This window comes from Balaenoptera ricei, chromosome 1 (genome assembly GCF_028023285.1).
Source record: "Balaenoptera ricei isolate mBalRic1 chromosome 1, mBalRic1.hap2, whole genome shotgun sequence".
Taxonomy (NCBI): domain Eukaryota; kingdom Metazoa; phylum Chordata; class Mammalia; order Artiodactyla; family Balaenopteridae; genus Balaenoptera; species Balaenoptera ricei.
Window position 1 is genome coordinate 44,514,927 of NC_082639.1, and position 16,316 is coordinate 44,531,242.

Here is a 16,316-nt window from a genome sequence, read left to right on the forward strand (position 1 = left end):
GTTTCCTTTGGGTAAAAGGCACAGCATCTCTGTTAGGGTTTTTGAAAATTACTACTGTATAAACGTTGAAAAACCTAGTACCTATATGACTCCATGGATTGAAGTCGATTCTTTTACCCAGTTCTTTTAGAACTCATCAAATTGAGGCTGCTCCAACCAGCTCTGCAGTTGATGGATTTAAGGCAAATCTTGTCTTTAAGGAGATTGAGAAGAAGCTTGAAGAGGTAAGATTTATGTAAAATATTGGGATATTTCTTACGGGAAAACCCGAACGAACTTTTTGGTCAACCCAATACTACCAGGAGGACCCTGGGGCTAGAGGAAGCAGATATAGATTTCAGGTGTTGCCATGAGTGGTACCAGTTGAAAATTTATATCGTACTGTCAAGTATTGAGTGTATTTTATACTTCTTAGTGTCTACTATGGCTTCCTTGTAATTCTGGTAAGAGTGCATTTCAGAGATGAATAAATCTCCAGATTTGAGTTATGTAAAGGGATTCTAATTTATTTTGGTGTAATTTCCTTCTGAATTAAAAAGATCTTACTTAGAACCATTCGAAAGAATAATATTTAAAGGAGCCTTAAAGGTACCTAATATTGGGCTTCCCTGGTGGCGCAGTGGTTGAGAATCTGCCTGCTAATGCAAGGGACACGGGTTCGAGCCCTGGTCTGGGAAGATCCCACATGCCGCAGAGCAATTAGGCCCGTGAGCCACAGCTGCTGAGCCTGCGCGTCTGGAGCCTGTGCTCCGCAACAAGAGAGGCCACGATAGTGAGAGGCCCGTGCACCGCAATGAAGAGTGGCCCCCGCTTGCCGCAACTAGAGAAAGCCCTAGCACAGAAACGAAGACCCAACATAGCAATCAATCAGTCAATCAATAAATCATTAAAAAAAAAAAAAAAGGTACCTAATATCAAAACTCCTTTTAAAAAGAAATCTTTTGTGCTTGAGTTTTTCAGTTTTAAAATTTGTTTTTCTTGTTGTAAAAATGAGCTAATTAAAAGGATTATACAGAAACATATAAAGAAGAAAAATTTAAAATCTCCTGAAATGCTATTACTAAGAGTTCACTAAACTGTTCACAGTGGTTGACATTCTTTCAGACATCTCTCTGTGTGTATTAACAACATACAGTTTTACATAACTAGGATCATATAATACATGTTGAGTTTTTAAATTTATATATGCAACTATGTTTATGTACAGTACTTAGTTCTTAAAAAAAATTTTTTTTTATACAGCAGGTTCTTATTAGTTATCCATTTTATGCATATTAGTGTATAGATGTCAATTGCAATCTCCCAATTCATCCCACCGCCACCACACCCTGTCCCTGCTTTCCCCCCTTGGTGTCCATACGTTTATTCTCTACATCTGTGTCTCTATTTCTGCCTTGCAAACTGGTTCATCTGTACCATTTTTCTAGAATCCACATATATGCGTTAATATACGATATTTGTTTTTCTCTTTCTGACTTACTGCACTCTGTATGACAGTCTCTAGGTCCATCCACGTCTCTACAAATGACCCAATTTCATTCCTTTTTATGGCTGAGTAATATTCCATTGTATATATGTACCACATCTTCTTTATCCATTTGTCTGTCGATGGGCATTTAGGTTGCTTCCGTGACCTGGCTATTGTAAATAGTGCTGCAATGAACATTGGGGTGCATGTGTCTTTTTGAATTATGGTTTTCTCTGGATATATGCCCAGTACTGGGATTGCTGGGTCATATGGTAATTCTATTTTTAGTTTTTTTTTTTCTTTTAACATCTTTATTGGACTAAAATTGCTTTACAATGGTGTGTTAGTTTCTGCTTTAATACAAAGTGAATCAGCTATACATATACATATATCCCCATATCTCGTCCCTCTTACGTCTCCCTCCAACCCTCCCTATCCCATCCCTCTAGGTGATCACAAAGCACCCAGCTGATCTCCCTGTGCTATGTGGCTGCTTCCCATTAGCTATCTATTTTACATTTGGTAGTGTATATATGTCCATGCCACTCTCTCACTCCGTCCCAGCTTACCCTTCCCCCACCCTGTGTCCTCAAGTCCATTCTCTACATCTGCGTCTTTATTCCTGTCCTGCCCCTAGGTTCTTCAGAACCTTTTTTTTGTTTGTTTTAGGTTCCATGTATATGTGTCAGCATACGGTATTTGTTTTTCTCTTTCTGACTTACTTCACTCTGTATGACAGACTCTAGGTCCATCCACCTCACTACAAATAACTCCATTTCATTTCTTTTTATGGCTGAGTAATATTCCATTGTATATATGTGCCACATCTTCTTTATCCATTCATCTGTCCATGGACACTTAGGTTGCTTCCATGTCCTGTCTATTGTAAATAGAGGTGCAGTGAACATTGTGGTACATGACTCTTTTTGAGTTATGGTTTTCTCAGGGTATATGCCCAGTAGTGGGATTGCTGGGTCGTATGGTAGTTCTATTTTTAGTTTTTTAAGGAACCTCCATACTGTTCTCCATAGTGGCTAGGTCAATTTACATTGCCAACAACAGTGCAAGAGGGTTCCCTTTTCTCCATACCCTCTCCAGCGTTTGTTGTTGTAGATTTTCTGATGATGCCCACTCTGACGGGTGTGAGGTGATACCTCACTGTAGTTTTGATTTGCATTTCTCTAATAATTAGCGATGTTGTGCATCTTTTCATGTGCCTCTTGGCCATCTGTATGCCTTCTTTGGAAAAATGTCTATTTAGGTCTTCTGCCCATTTTTGGATTGGGTTGTTTGTTTTTTTAACATTGAGCTGCATGAGCTGTTTATATATTTTGGAGATTAATCCTTTGTCCATTGATTCGTTTGCAAATATTTTCTCCCATTCTGAGAGTTTGTCTTTTTGTCTTGTTTATAGTTTCCTTTGCTGTGCAAAAGCTTTTAAATTTCATTAGGTCCCATTTGTTTATTTTTTTATTTCCATTACTCTAAGAGGTGGGTCAAAAAAGATCTTCCTGTGATTTATGTCAAAGAGTGTTCTTCCTATGTTTTCCTCTAAGAGTTTTATAGTGTCCGGTCTTACATTTAGGTCTTTAATCCATTTTGAGTTTGTTTTTGTGTATGGTGTTAGGGAGTATTCTAATTTTATTCATTTACATGTAGCTGTCCAGTTTTCCCAGCACCACTTATTGAAGAGGCTGTCTTTTCTCCATTGTATATCCTTGCCTCCTTTGTCATAGATTAGTTCACCATAGGTGTGTAGATTTATCTCTGGGCTTTCTATCCTGTTCCATTGATCTATATTTCTGTTTTTGTGCCAGTACCATATTGTCTTGATTACAGTAGCTTTGTAGTATAGTCTGAAATCAGGGAGTCTGATTCCTCCAGCTCCGTTTTTTTCCCTCAAGATTGCTTTGGCTGTTCGGTGTCTTTTGTGTCTCCATACAAATTTTAAGACTTTTTGTTCTAGTTCTGTAAAAAATGCCCTTGGTAATTAGATAGGGATTGCACTGAATCTGTAGATTGCTTTGGGGAGTATAGTCATTTTCACAATATTGATTCTTCCAATCCAAGAACATGATGTATCTCTCCATCTGTTTGTGTCATCTTTGATTTCTTTCATCAGAGGCTTATAGTTTTCTGAGTACAGGTCTTTTACCTCCTTAGGGAGGTTTATTCCTAGGTATTTTATTCTTTTTGTTGCAATGGTGAATGGAATTGTTTCCTTAATTTCTCCTTTTGATCTTTTGTTGTTAGTGTATAGGAATGCAAGAGATTTCTGTGCATTAATTTTGTATCCTGCAACTTTACCAAATTCATTGAGTAGTTCTAGTAGTTTTCTGGTAGCATCTTTAGGATTATCTATGTGTAGTATCATGTCATCTGCAAACAGGGACAGTTTTACTTCTTCTTTTCCAATTTCTATACCTTTTATTTCTTTTTCTTCTCTGATTGCTTTGACTAGGACTTCCAAAACTATGTTGAATAATAGCAGTGAGAGTGGACATCCTCGTCTTGTTCCTGATATTAGAGGAAATGCTTTCAGTTTTTCACCATTGAGAATGTTGTTTGCTGTGGGTTTGTTGTATATGGCCTTTATTATGTTGAGGTTGGTTCCCTCTGTGCCTACTATCTGGAGAGTTTTTATCATAAATGGGTGTTGAATTTTGTCCAAAGGTTTTTCTGCATCTATTGAGATAATCATATAGTTTTTATTCTTCAATTTGTTAATATGGTGTATCACACTGATTGATTTGCATATATTGAAGAATCCTTGCATCCCTGGGATAAACCCCACTTGATCATGGTGTATGATCCTTTTAATGTGTTGTTGGATTCTGTTTGCTAGTATTTTGTTGAGGATTTTTCTTCTATATTCATAAGTGGTATTGGTCTGTAATGTTTTTTATAGTATCTTTGTTTTGTTTGGTATAAGGGTGATGGTGGCCTCATAGAATGAGTTTGGGAGTGTTTCTTCCTCTGCAATTTTTTGGAAGAGTTTGAGAAGGATGGGTGTTAGCTCCTCTCTGCATGTTTGATAGAATTCACCTGTGAAGCCATCTGGTCCTGGACTTTTGTTTCTTGAAAGGTTTTTAACCACAGTTTCAAATTCATTACTTGTGATTGGTCTGTTCATATTTTCTATTTCTTCCTGGTTCAGTCTTGCAAGGTTATACCTTTCTAAGAATTTGTTCATTCCTTCCAGGTGGTCCATTTTATTGGCATAGAGTTGCTTGTAGTAGTCTCTTATGATGCTTTGTATTTCTGTGGTGTCCATTGTAACTTCTCCTTTTTCATTTCTAATTTTATTGATTTGAGTCCTCGTCTTCTTTTTCTTGATGAGTCTGGCTAAAGGTTTATCAATTTTGTTTATCTTCTCAAAGAACCAGCTTTTAGTTTTATTGATCTTTGCTGTTGTTTTCTTTGTTTCGATTTCATTTATTTCTGCCCTGATCTTTATGATTTCTTTCCTTCTACTAAGTTTGGGTTTTGTTTGTTCTTCTTTCTCTAGTTCCTTTAGATGTAAGTTTAGATTGTTTCTTCGAGATTTTTCTTGTTTCTTGAGGTAGGATTGTTTTGCTATAAACTTCCCTCTTAGAACTGCTTTTGCTGCATCCCATAGGTTTTGGATCATCGTGTTTTCATTGTTATTTGTCTCTAGGTATTTTTTGATTTCCTCTTTGATGTCTTCATTGATCTCTTGGTTATTTAGTAATGTATTGTTTAGCCTCCATGTGTTTGTGTTTTTTACATTTTTTCCCCCTGTAGTTTATTTCTAACCTCATAGCATTGTGGTCGGAAAAGATGCTTGATATGATTTCAGTTTTCTTAAATTTACCAAGGCTTGATTTGTGACCCAAGATGTGATGTATCCTGGAGAATGTTCCGTGTGTACTTGAGAAGAAAGTGTATACTGCTGTGTTTTGATAGAATGTCCTATAAGTATCAATTAAATCTATCTGGTCTATTGTGTCATTTAAAGCTTGTGTTTCCTTATTTATTTTCATTTTGGATGATCTGTCCATTGGTGTAAGTGTGGTGTTAAAGTCCCCCACTATTATTGTGTTACTGTCAATTTCCTCTTTTATAGCTGTTAGCATTTGCCTTATGTGTTGAGGTGCTCCTGTGTTGGGTGCATATATATTTATAAGTGTTGGATTGATCCCTTGATCATTATGTAGTGTCCTTCCTTGTCTCTTGTAACTTTCTTTGTTTTAAAGTCTGTTTTATCTGATACGAGTATTGCTACTCCAGCTTTCTTTTGATTTCCATTTGCATGGAATATCTTTTTCCATACCTTCACTTTCAGTCTGTATGTTTCTCTAGGTCTGAAGTGGGTCTCTTGTAGACAGCATGTATATGGGTCTTGTTTTTGTATCCATTCAGCGAGCCTGTGTCTTTTGGTTGGAGCATTTAATCCATTCACATTTAAGGTAATTATCAGTATGTATGTTCCTATTACCATTTTCCTAATTGTTTTGGGTTTGTTTTTGTAGGTCCTTTTCTTCTCTTGTGTTTCCCACTTAGAGAAGTTCCTTTAACATTTGTTGTAGAGCTGGTTTGGTGGTGCTGAATTCTCTTTGCTTGTCTGTAAAGATTTTGATTTCTCTGTCGAATCTGAATGAGATCCTTGGTGGGTAGAGTAATCTTGGTTGTAGGTTCTTCCCTTTCATCACTTTAAATATATCTTGCCACTTCCTTCTGGCTTGTAGAGTTTCTGCTGAGAAATCAGCTGTTAACCTTATTGGAGTTCCCTTGTATGTTGTCATTTTTCCCTTGTTGCTTTTAATAATTTTTCTTTGTCTGTAATTTTTGTCTATTTGATTAGTATATGTCTTGGCGTGTTCCTCCTTGGGTTTATCCTGCCTGGGACTCTCTGTGCTTCTTGGACTTGGGTGGCTATTTTTTTCCCATGTTAGGGAAGTTTTCTACTATAATCTCTTCAAATATTTTCTCAAGTCCTTTCTCTCTCTCTTCTCCTTCTCGGACCCCTATAATGCGAATGTTGGTGCATTTAATGTTGTCCCAGAGGTCTTTTAGGCTGTCTTCATTTCTTTTCATTCTTTTTTCTTTATTCTGTTTCCACGGCAGTGAATTCCACCATTCTGTCTTCCAGGTCACTTATCCATTCTTCTACCTCAGGTATTCTGCTAATGATTCCTTCTAGTATTTTTCATTTTAGTTATTGTATTGTTCAACTCTGTTTGTTTGTTCTTTAATTCTTCTAGGTCTTTGTTAAACATTTCTTGCATTTTCTCGATCTTTGCCTCCATTCTTTTTCTGAGGTCCTGGATCATCTTCACTATCATTATTCTGAATTCTTTTTCTGGAAGGTTGCCTATCTGCACTTCATTTAGTTGTTTTTCTGGGGTTTTATCTTGTTCCTTTATCTGGTCCATAGTCCTCTGCCTTTTCATTTTGTCTGTCTGTCTGTGAATGTGGTTTTTGTTCCACAGGCTGCAGGATTATAGATCTTCTTGCTTCTGCTGTCTGCCCTCTGGTGGATCAGTAATTAGTTCTTGATAGATAATAATCATACTAAAGCAATCTAACAGTAACTCTCCAGAATAGAGAGTTATGCTCTTCAGGCAAAATTAGGTATTTACTTCATTGTTTCAAACTTAAAGATATCTTGGAATTTCATAATTGATTTTAATTATGACCAACAAGGCACAGTTACAGCCACAGTCACATAATTCCAATTTCACTTCTATTAAGGTGACCAGTGGGCTGAAATAAAGGATTCAAAACATTTAAGGTGTGCATTTCACTCATGTTAGAGCCACAGTGTGAAGGCAAGCATTGTGCATATCTTGTAACTCCCTTATTATAGCACAAAGGATTTCTTAACACCTTAAGGTGATTGTGCTGTGGATGGGAAAACAGCTAAAGTGACTGACGTGTCTTGACAAAGTACCCTGCATTTCTAGAATTCTCATAATGATCAACAATCTTCCGAGGTAGAGGGGGCCAGGGCTGACAGTTCCTAGCAGGCAGGCAGTGTCCCAGTAGCTTGGAGACCTATCTTGCCACCATCTTGAGGGATACACCCTCATTAGGCTACCTGTTTTTTTTTTTTTTTTAATATTCATTTATTTATTTATGTGGCTGCTCCAGGTCTTAGTTGCGGTATGTGGGATCTTTAGTTGCTGCATGTGTGATCTAGTTCCCTGACCAGGGATTGAACGTGGGCCCCCTGTGTTGGGAGTGTGGAGTCTTAGCCACTGGACTGTCAGGGAAGTCCCTACCTGTTATTTTATAATCTGCTTTCTTCTCTTGATAGTATGTTCCCTGCCCATAAATATAAATCCTTACCATCAGTTTTAATGACCCCATAGTACACGTTTGAATATAGGTATCATAATCTATGTAACTAGCCTCCTGTGATGAACATTGCGTTGTATTTAAGTCTTGCAAGTAAAAAAAAAAGGTATAATAAATTTCCTTTTGCCCTCATTTTTAAATACTTAATGCCATGATTACCTTAGCACAAATGGTTAGAAGGGGAAATTGTTGGGTTGTTGGATATGTATGTTTAGCTTTTTGATACATGTTGCCAAACTATCCACCAAAAAGAGGGTACTAATTTACAAACTTAATGACAGTTCATGAGAGTGACGGTTTTTTCTTCACACTGTCTCCAGTGCTTTGTTGGCTGGTTTTAAAAAAATCTTTGCCAATAGTAGGAAAATATATCTCATTATTGTTTTTTAAATTTCTTTTATTACAAGTGTCCACTAAAGTGAAGCTGGACTCTCTAAGGGCTCAGCTTGAAACTAATTTTTTTCATGCCACCAGTATTTGCCTGCAGAGTAATCCATAGGATAGTTGCTTCTGCCAGGTTGTCCCTTTTTTTTTTTTTTTTCAACTTTATTCTGTCAAAAAAAAAAAATAGTTTAGAGAGTATCTGGTATGGCTATATGTCAACCATTGCATATTTCATTACTGGGATTAACAAAACAGTGCTGTTTTTATTTCACAGTTTTCTTTTAGCTTTGCAAATGTATGCCTCTTGCTCCCATTTTAATTCTTTTCTTCTCCTTCTGTAACCTCACTTGCATGGACCTTGTCCCCTTGTTTCTTTCCTCCTTCCCACGATTGTCAGTTTCCTAAATGTTTGCAGTACTAGAAAGTGAAAGTCTTGGAATCTTTTGTCAATTCATGCATTTTCTGCATTGCAAAGGAAGCCTGGCAAGAGATTTTATTTCCACTTTTGTTTTCGTTAGCAATACCCCGTTGCCCTTCTTTGAATTCTGTCTTAATTTTTTGTTCCTCTTAAGTTTACAACAGGACCTACTCCTTGACCCTTTGCCTACTCAGAAAGAGGTACTTTTCTTCAAGCAAGGAGGCACTTAGAACTTTCTTAGTATTAGTGATCTCTAGTGTTGCAACAGATGTGTATTTTCTTTACCCTTTTAACTCTCTCCCCGTCCATTTCCTTGCCATCTCTCACTCCTTCTTCAATTGAAAATGTTTTATTGACCAAAGGATTTGATTTTATAAGAGGATCAGTTGGTTGTCAAAAGTAACAGCAAGTGCAAAATTAATCCACATCTGTCTTAAGGAAGTGGGAGGAATTTCCAGGTATTCAGGTAGAATTCCTAAACGTTTGCTGGTGATTTCCTGCTCTAACTTGTTGGTGTCTACCATAACTATTCCTGAGGCATTGTGCCAGCAGATGACGCATAGATGCAGCTGGAAGTAGCTGTTCATGGGCTGTTGGCCCCAAAGGAAGCCTGGCTCCTTGGGTGGCCCAGCACACCAGCATTACTACGTACTCTTCTAGATTATCTCCACAGAACCTTGAAGGATAAAGGATTTTAAGGAATGTGGAAAAGACTTGAACTTTCTTTTAATTGATTTATGGTGACAGAAACTACTTTTATAGGCTAAAGTTTGGAAGTATTGATATAACCTACTTTGCCATATGGTATGAGCAAATGGAAAGAGCATTGAATTTGAAGTTAAACCAACCTGAGATTGAATTCTGGTTGTATTGCTTACTTGTCATACGTCCTTGCCCCTCAGGGAACATTGAGTTTAGTGGGAAAATAGACATGGAAAATTTTTCCCGGAAAAAAAAAAAAAACTGCTTTAGCAAGAAACTTGCAGGTGGGTGTATGTGCAGAGGGCTATCAAAGTGTCCAGTAGAGGCAGAAACGCCTTTCCAGAAGGGTTAGCATGTGAGCTGAGACTTGAATTGATGAAGTTAGGTGGGAATGGAGAGTAGGAGGAGGTGAGTGAACTGGGACAGGGCATGCGCAAGGGCATAGAGGCATGTATGTTCATGGCATTCAAAGCGGTCAGAACAAAAAAACCTGGGGAGGATGAAAAAGGGGCTGAAGATAAGAACATATAAATATCCTTCAGATTATGAAGAATTTTGAATGATATATAAAGCCAGACTTTATCCTGTAGGCTGTGGGGAGCCATTTAAATTCAAACCTGAAAGTGGTATTTATGTTAACGTTAGGTGGGTTATATTAGATGGATTAGTTGGCAGTAGGATAGAGAATAGTCTAAAGGGTTCTTAACCTTTTAGAGCCTCAGCAATTTTTTCTGCTTAGTGAGCTAATATTAACACCTGTGCAACTACTTAACAGGGTTTTATGAAAATTAAAGAAATAATGTATATAAAAGCACTTGAAAACTTTATAGCCCCCAAAAGATTATTGTTGTTGTTAATAGTTTTTCCGAAAGTTAACTTAATTTGAGTGAGATGTTTTAAGGGAAGCCAAAATAAGAGAATTTCTCTCCTTAGCTATAAAAATTTGACAATCATTTTGATTTCTTGATTTAATTAGAAAATGTTGGTAGTTGATTTCAGGACAGTCACATGTAAGAATTGCTTCCATGTCTGTTGAGATAAGTAGGCCTAGACTAAATATTTTTAGAATAGCTTCTTTGGAGTCCTAAGACCCATGGTTCATTCTAGATAGGTTCAGGTGTGTTATCTACGTACAAGAAAAAGATTGACACACCCATTAGGATAACTAAAATAAAGAAGACAGACAAAAGTGTTGGTAAGGATGTAGAGAAATTGGAACCTTCATTTGTTGCTGGTAGGAGTGTAACATGGTGCAGCCACTTTAGAAAACAGCTTGATAGTTCCTCAAAAGGTTAAACATTACCTTATGACCCAAATTTTTACTTCTAAATATAAGAGGAATTAGAGCCTATGTCCACATAAAAACTTGTGCACAAATGTCCATAGCAGTATCATTGATAGCTGAAAAGGGGAAACAGCCATCAACTGATGAATGGCTAAACAAAATGTGCTACATCCATACAATGGAATATTATTTGGCCATAAAAAGGAATTAATTACTGGTAACGTGCTTCAATGTGGATAAACCTTAAAAGCATTATACTAAGTGAATGAAGCCAGTCACAAAAGACCATATACTGTATGATTCCATTTGTGTGAAATGTCCAGAATAAGCAAATCCATCAAGACAGAAAGTAGGTTAGTAGTTGCCAGGGGCTAGCAGGAGGGGAGAATGGTGGGGGTGGGGGGTGACTGCTAATGGGTATGGTTTCCTTTTTGGGGTGATGAGAATGTTTTAACATTAGATAGTGGTGTTGGTTGCACAACTTTGAATATACTAAAATACCATTGGATTATATACTTTAAAAGGATAAATTTTTGATATATAAATATCTCAATGAATTTGTTATAAAACAAACAAAACACAACAGAAAGAAAGAACTTAGGCCAGACTCTCTGCATACACAGAGGTTAGTACCTGATAATAATTATTTGAGTATTTCAGGTATTTAGCACAGTGCCTGAACATAGTAAACACGAAAGTCTTTGTTAAAAGAAGAAATATGATGATACCAAAAGGAAGAATCTTGGATATAAATTATTGCAGGGATGTAAGGCTGAAAAAAAAAGGTGGTAAATAAAAACTCTATTAGAAATTATAAGAAAACTCAAAAGGTAGCCAATTCCAGAATAAATATGTAAAGATGAATATATTTTCTATATATTTGCAATTACCTAGTCATGAAATATAATGAAAAATATATTATTAACAAGAGTAATGTAAAATATAAAAAAACTAAGAATAAACTTGGCAAGAAATGTACAAAAGCCTATATGGGGGAAAATGACAAAATATTGCCAAGGGACATCAAGGAAAACTTAAAGATACACCATATTCATGGATGGGAGGACTTAATATTCTAAAGATATTACTTTTCCTCCAAACAGATCCATATATTGTATGTAGCCCCATTTATTTATTTGTTTGTTTGTTTATTTATTTATTTTGGCTGCTTTGGGTCTTTGTTGCTGCATGCGGGCTTTCTCTAGTTGTGGGCGAGTGGGGGCTACTCTTTGTTGCTGTGCGTGGGCTTCTCATCGCGGTGGCTTCTCTTGTTGTGGAGTATGGGCTCTAGGCGTGCGGGCTTCAGTAGTTGCAGCACGCAGGCTCAGTAGTTGTGGCACATGGGCTCTAGGGCGTGCAGGCTTCAGTAGTTGTGGAGTGCCAGCTCAGTAGTTGTGACTCGCGGGCTCTAGAGCACAGGCTCAGTAGTTGTGGTGCACGGGCTTAGTTGCTCCGTGGCATGTGGGATCTTCCCCGACCAGGGATTGAACCCGTGTCCCCTGCATTGGCAGGTGGATTCTAAACCACTGCACCACGAGGGAAGTTCTTCCCCATTTTCGGGGGAAGAACTAACTAAATGATTATAATGTACATCTAGAGGAAAAAATGTCCAGAACAAATCCAAGAATAGTCAAGAATCTTTCTAAGAGAGGAATTATGGTATTTACTGTACCAAAGAGTAAAGTACATTTATAAAGCTATAGTACTGGCACAGGAATAGCAGACAGATCATAGAGTAAAATAATGGGAAAAAATGCCAGCGTTTATTGAGCAGTTACTCTGTGCTTTGTGGGTATTTAAATACCATACAACTCTATGAGGGTAGCTATATTATTATCTCCATTTCACAGATAAGAAAACTGAGATTCAGAGAGATTTAGTAACTTGCTCAAGGTTATATAAGTAGTGGCAGAGCAGGAATTCAAACCTATGCTGATTGCAAATTCATTGTTATTAATTAGTAAAATTTAATTCTTGGAGATTAACCTTAAGTAAATGAGGTTATGTAAAAATACTTACATATAAGAACGTTATGTACAGCATTGTTATAAGAGCCAGAAGTTAGGACTAACCTTAAACATCAAGCAGCAGAGTATTGGTTAAATAAAGTATAGTACACATCTACAATTAAAGACTATGTATGGTCATTTAAAATTATATGAACGAATACTTAATGACACAGTAATAAGGATAGCTATATTAAACCAAAAAGTGGATTACAAAACAGTATATACACTCATTTAAAAAATATATATGCAGAGAAAAAAGATAGAGGAGATTTATATCAAAATGTTATTTTCTGTGAGTGGTGAAATTATGAATGATTTGTTTTCTTTTTGCTTCTCAATATTTTCTATTTTTTCCACAGTACAGTATGTTTTTTTCTCTAAAGAAAAATAATTGCAATAAAATTATTGTGTGTGGTTTTTTTTTTAAGGTGTGTGAGTTATTCACCCTGCCAGCCGGGTTAGCGGGTCCTCTGTGCTCCTGTATGCCCCTGTGTTCCCCTTTTTCATAGTGATCATAGTGTATTATCATTTACCCTTCTAACTCCGTAGCGTCTGGAATAATGTCTGGTGCCAGTCATTGTTTCAGTCAATCAATATTTCAGTAAGGAAAGATGAAACAGAGTGGGAATGAAGGGGAGAGGGAGGGAGAAAGGACACCAACCTACGGAGATGTTGATCTGAGGTTATTTTTCTAGCTTCATTCCTCAAGATCCAAAAGTAGGTGGTGGATGGTATATTACTTGTATAATTCTTTATACTAATCCAGGAAATGAGTTGAACCACTTATCTTTAAATTCTGATTGTGGAACACCAAAAATATATGTGAAGGATTTTACCTACAAAGAAAAAGAGGAGTTAGGCTTCTTACATTTAGAGAGGCCAGAGTGAATCTTTCAGAAATTATTGAGACAAATGAAGGCTGTTTCAGTAGAAAATGCTGCTGTGCCACCCACTGTCCCATTCTCCCTGTCCTTCCACCAGTTGTATCCAGAAAGCCATTTTCAACAAAAGATTTGGCAGATGACGGAGTTGTTGCCTGGTTGCCTTTCAGACTTTTCTGGGTAAAAGATCCTAAGGGAGCTTGGGGACTGTCTGCTGGCCCAGCTGCTCACGTCATTTATCTATTTAAACATTTAATTTGGGGAAAAGCCAGAGGAATGAACTTCATATAACTCTGTGTTATTTTTCTTTCCAGGAAGGGGAGCAGTTTGTGAAGAAAATCGGTGGTATTTTTGCCTTCAAGGTGAAGGATGGCCCTGGAGGTAAAGAAGCCACCTGGGTGGTGGACGTGAAGAATGGCAAAGGATCAGTGCTCCCTAACTCAGGTCAGTGCAGTGATGACTTCATTTACAGGAGCACTGACAAGTTCACAAAGAAAAATGGGGGCCTGCTTTGGTGTTCTCCAAAAGGGCTGGCTTTAGAGTTACAGGACCTTGTTAAAGAACTGGGGAATCCTTGGGAACAGGAACAGGTCACAGCTGCTTCCTCCCAAAGACTGGGAGGCTCCATCACTGTCACCAGCCATAGGCTTTGGAATTAGACAGACTTGGATTTGGAGTCCTGGTCCTGCCACTCACAGATTCTGGCCTTGAACAAATTATTTCACTTCTTTGAGCTTTGTTTTTTTCATTTGTAAATGGGAATAATAAATGGTACCTATTTCATAACACGTGAGGATTAAGAGCATTATCTCCTAATAGCCTGTGAAGCACATGGTTCAGTGTATGGTTATGTGTCCTCAGAAGACCTGTCTGTACTCCCTACCTCCACTTCTCTCACCCAGTCTTTCTCTCACCCGTTCCAGTCAGCTTTGGTCCTCATTATTATCCCAAAACTGTTCTTGTCAAGGTCAAGTAACCACCATGTTGGTAAATTTAGTGGTTAATTCCCAGCCCTCATAATTATATTATTCTTCCAGGCTTTCTTCTTACCTACTGGCTGTTCCTTCTTGGCTTCTCTCCCTGTTTTTTTCTGCATCTCTAAAAGTCTAAATGTTGCAGTGCTCTAAGGCTCAGTTCTATCTACATTTAGTCCCTGGGACTCTCATCTAGTTTCATACTTTTAAAACCGTCTCTACACTGATGACTCCCAGGTATCTTCAGCGTGAACTCAGATACTGAACTCCAAGGTGTACATCCAGCTGCATAATTGACAAGTTTACTTGGATCCTTAGTAGGTAGCTCAAAGCTAACATGTATGAAACTGAACTGCCGATCTTCCTCCCACTCCCCTTTAATTATGTTCTCCTCGAACTGTCTTCTGCATCTTGCTAAATTGCTCCTCTGTCTTACCAGTTCCTCAGTCTAAAACCCTTGAAGTCATGCTTGGCTCTTTTTTTTTTTAATTGAAGTATAGTTGATTTACAATGGTGTGCCAATCTCTGCTGTACAGCAAAGTGACTCAGTTATACACATATACACATGCTTTTTTTAATATTCTTTTTCATTATGGTTTATCCCAGGAGATTGGATATAGTTCCCTGTGCTATACAGTAGGAGCTGTTGTTTATCCATTCTAAATGTAATAGTTTGCATCTACCTTGGCTCTTCTTTTTCTCACACTCTACAGTCTAATCTGCCAGCAAATTCCATCCTATACTACTACCACCTTGGTCCTCCATCATTTTTTGCCTGGTCTCCCTGTTTCTAACCTTCCACCCTATTTCTCCACACACCAGCTGGAGTGATCATTTTAAAACTCAAGTCAGATGTGACCCTTCTTGGCTCAAAACCATCCAGTGGCTTTGAGCTCACAGGGTAAAAACCAGGGTTCTTACAACCACATGATCTGGCCCTAGTCTTCTCTGTCTTATTATACTCTCCCTCACTTGGCTCCAGTCACACTGGCCTCCTTGCTATTGCTTGAACGTGGGGCGTTTGCAGTTCAGGGGCTTTCTACTGCCTGGAATCGTCATCCCTCACATATCTTCATGGCTTGTTCTCCCATTTCCTTTGGGTTCTTGCCCAAATGTCACCTTCTCAGTGAGCCTTTCCCCAACCACACTTCTAAATCACACCCCCTTTACCATTCCCTATTGTCCTTTTCTGCCTTATTTTTCTTTATAGCGCTTACCGCCATCTGATATACCATATCTTATTTCTTTGCTTATTGTCCATCCCCCCCACTGGAGTTGTAAGCTGCATGAAGGCAGAGCTTTTTGCCTCTTAGGTTCACTGCTGCATTCACAGTGCCTAGAATAGTACCTGATACATGGTAGGCCTTCAGTAAAATAAATAAATAAAAAATGAACAGCAGAATGAATCAATGATGCTCAGTAAGTGGTAGCTATATTGTATGTTATGTTTCTCTCGGAGAGAGCCTGGTGCGATTAAGAGATGCGATGGATAGGAACTAGCTTTTTAGAGGGCTATACTATTAACTTTGAAAACGATTTGATATATAATCAATCCCTTAAATCTTTTTGAGTAGAAAAGTAAAAGTCAGAGCTGTGTTTTAGAGGATGAAGCTGGTGTATTCGACCTGATGAATTAGAAATGAAGAAATCAGAAGCAGAGAGAGCAATTAGGAGGATGGATGGTACCACCATCTAAGTAAACAAAAAGGACAGCCGAGTGTTGGCAGTGAGAAAAAAGAATGTTGTTACGTGGTAGTTGCTAGGGGTTTGGGGTGAAGTTGATGGTACTTGGAAGCTGTGAAGGAGAAGGAGATCTATCAAAGATGGTAGAGTTCATTATTGCTACATTACTGAAGAAGGTCCTGGAGGAGAGA

The 16,316-nt window shown here is 37.8% G+C and overlaps 1 protein-coding gene across 1 annotated transcript in view; it reads left to right on the top strand.

Annotated features, from left to right (window-relative positions):
• SCP2 (sterol carrier protein 2) overlaps positions 1-16,316 on the top strand; it is a 149,219-nt gene that overhangs the window by 114,600 nt on the left and 18,303 nt on the right. Inside the window, exons 13-14 of the mRNA XM_059922632.1 lie at positions 122-224; positions 13,783-13,912. Of these exons, the coding sequence (XP_059778615.1) occupies positions 122-224; positions 13,783-13,912 (233 nt within the window). The remainder of the gene's footprint in view (positions 1-121; positions 225-13,782; positions 13,913-16,316) is intronic.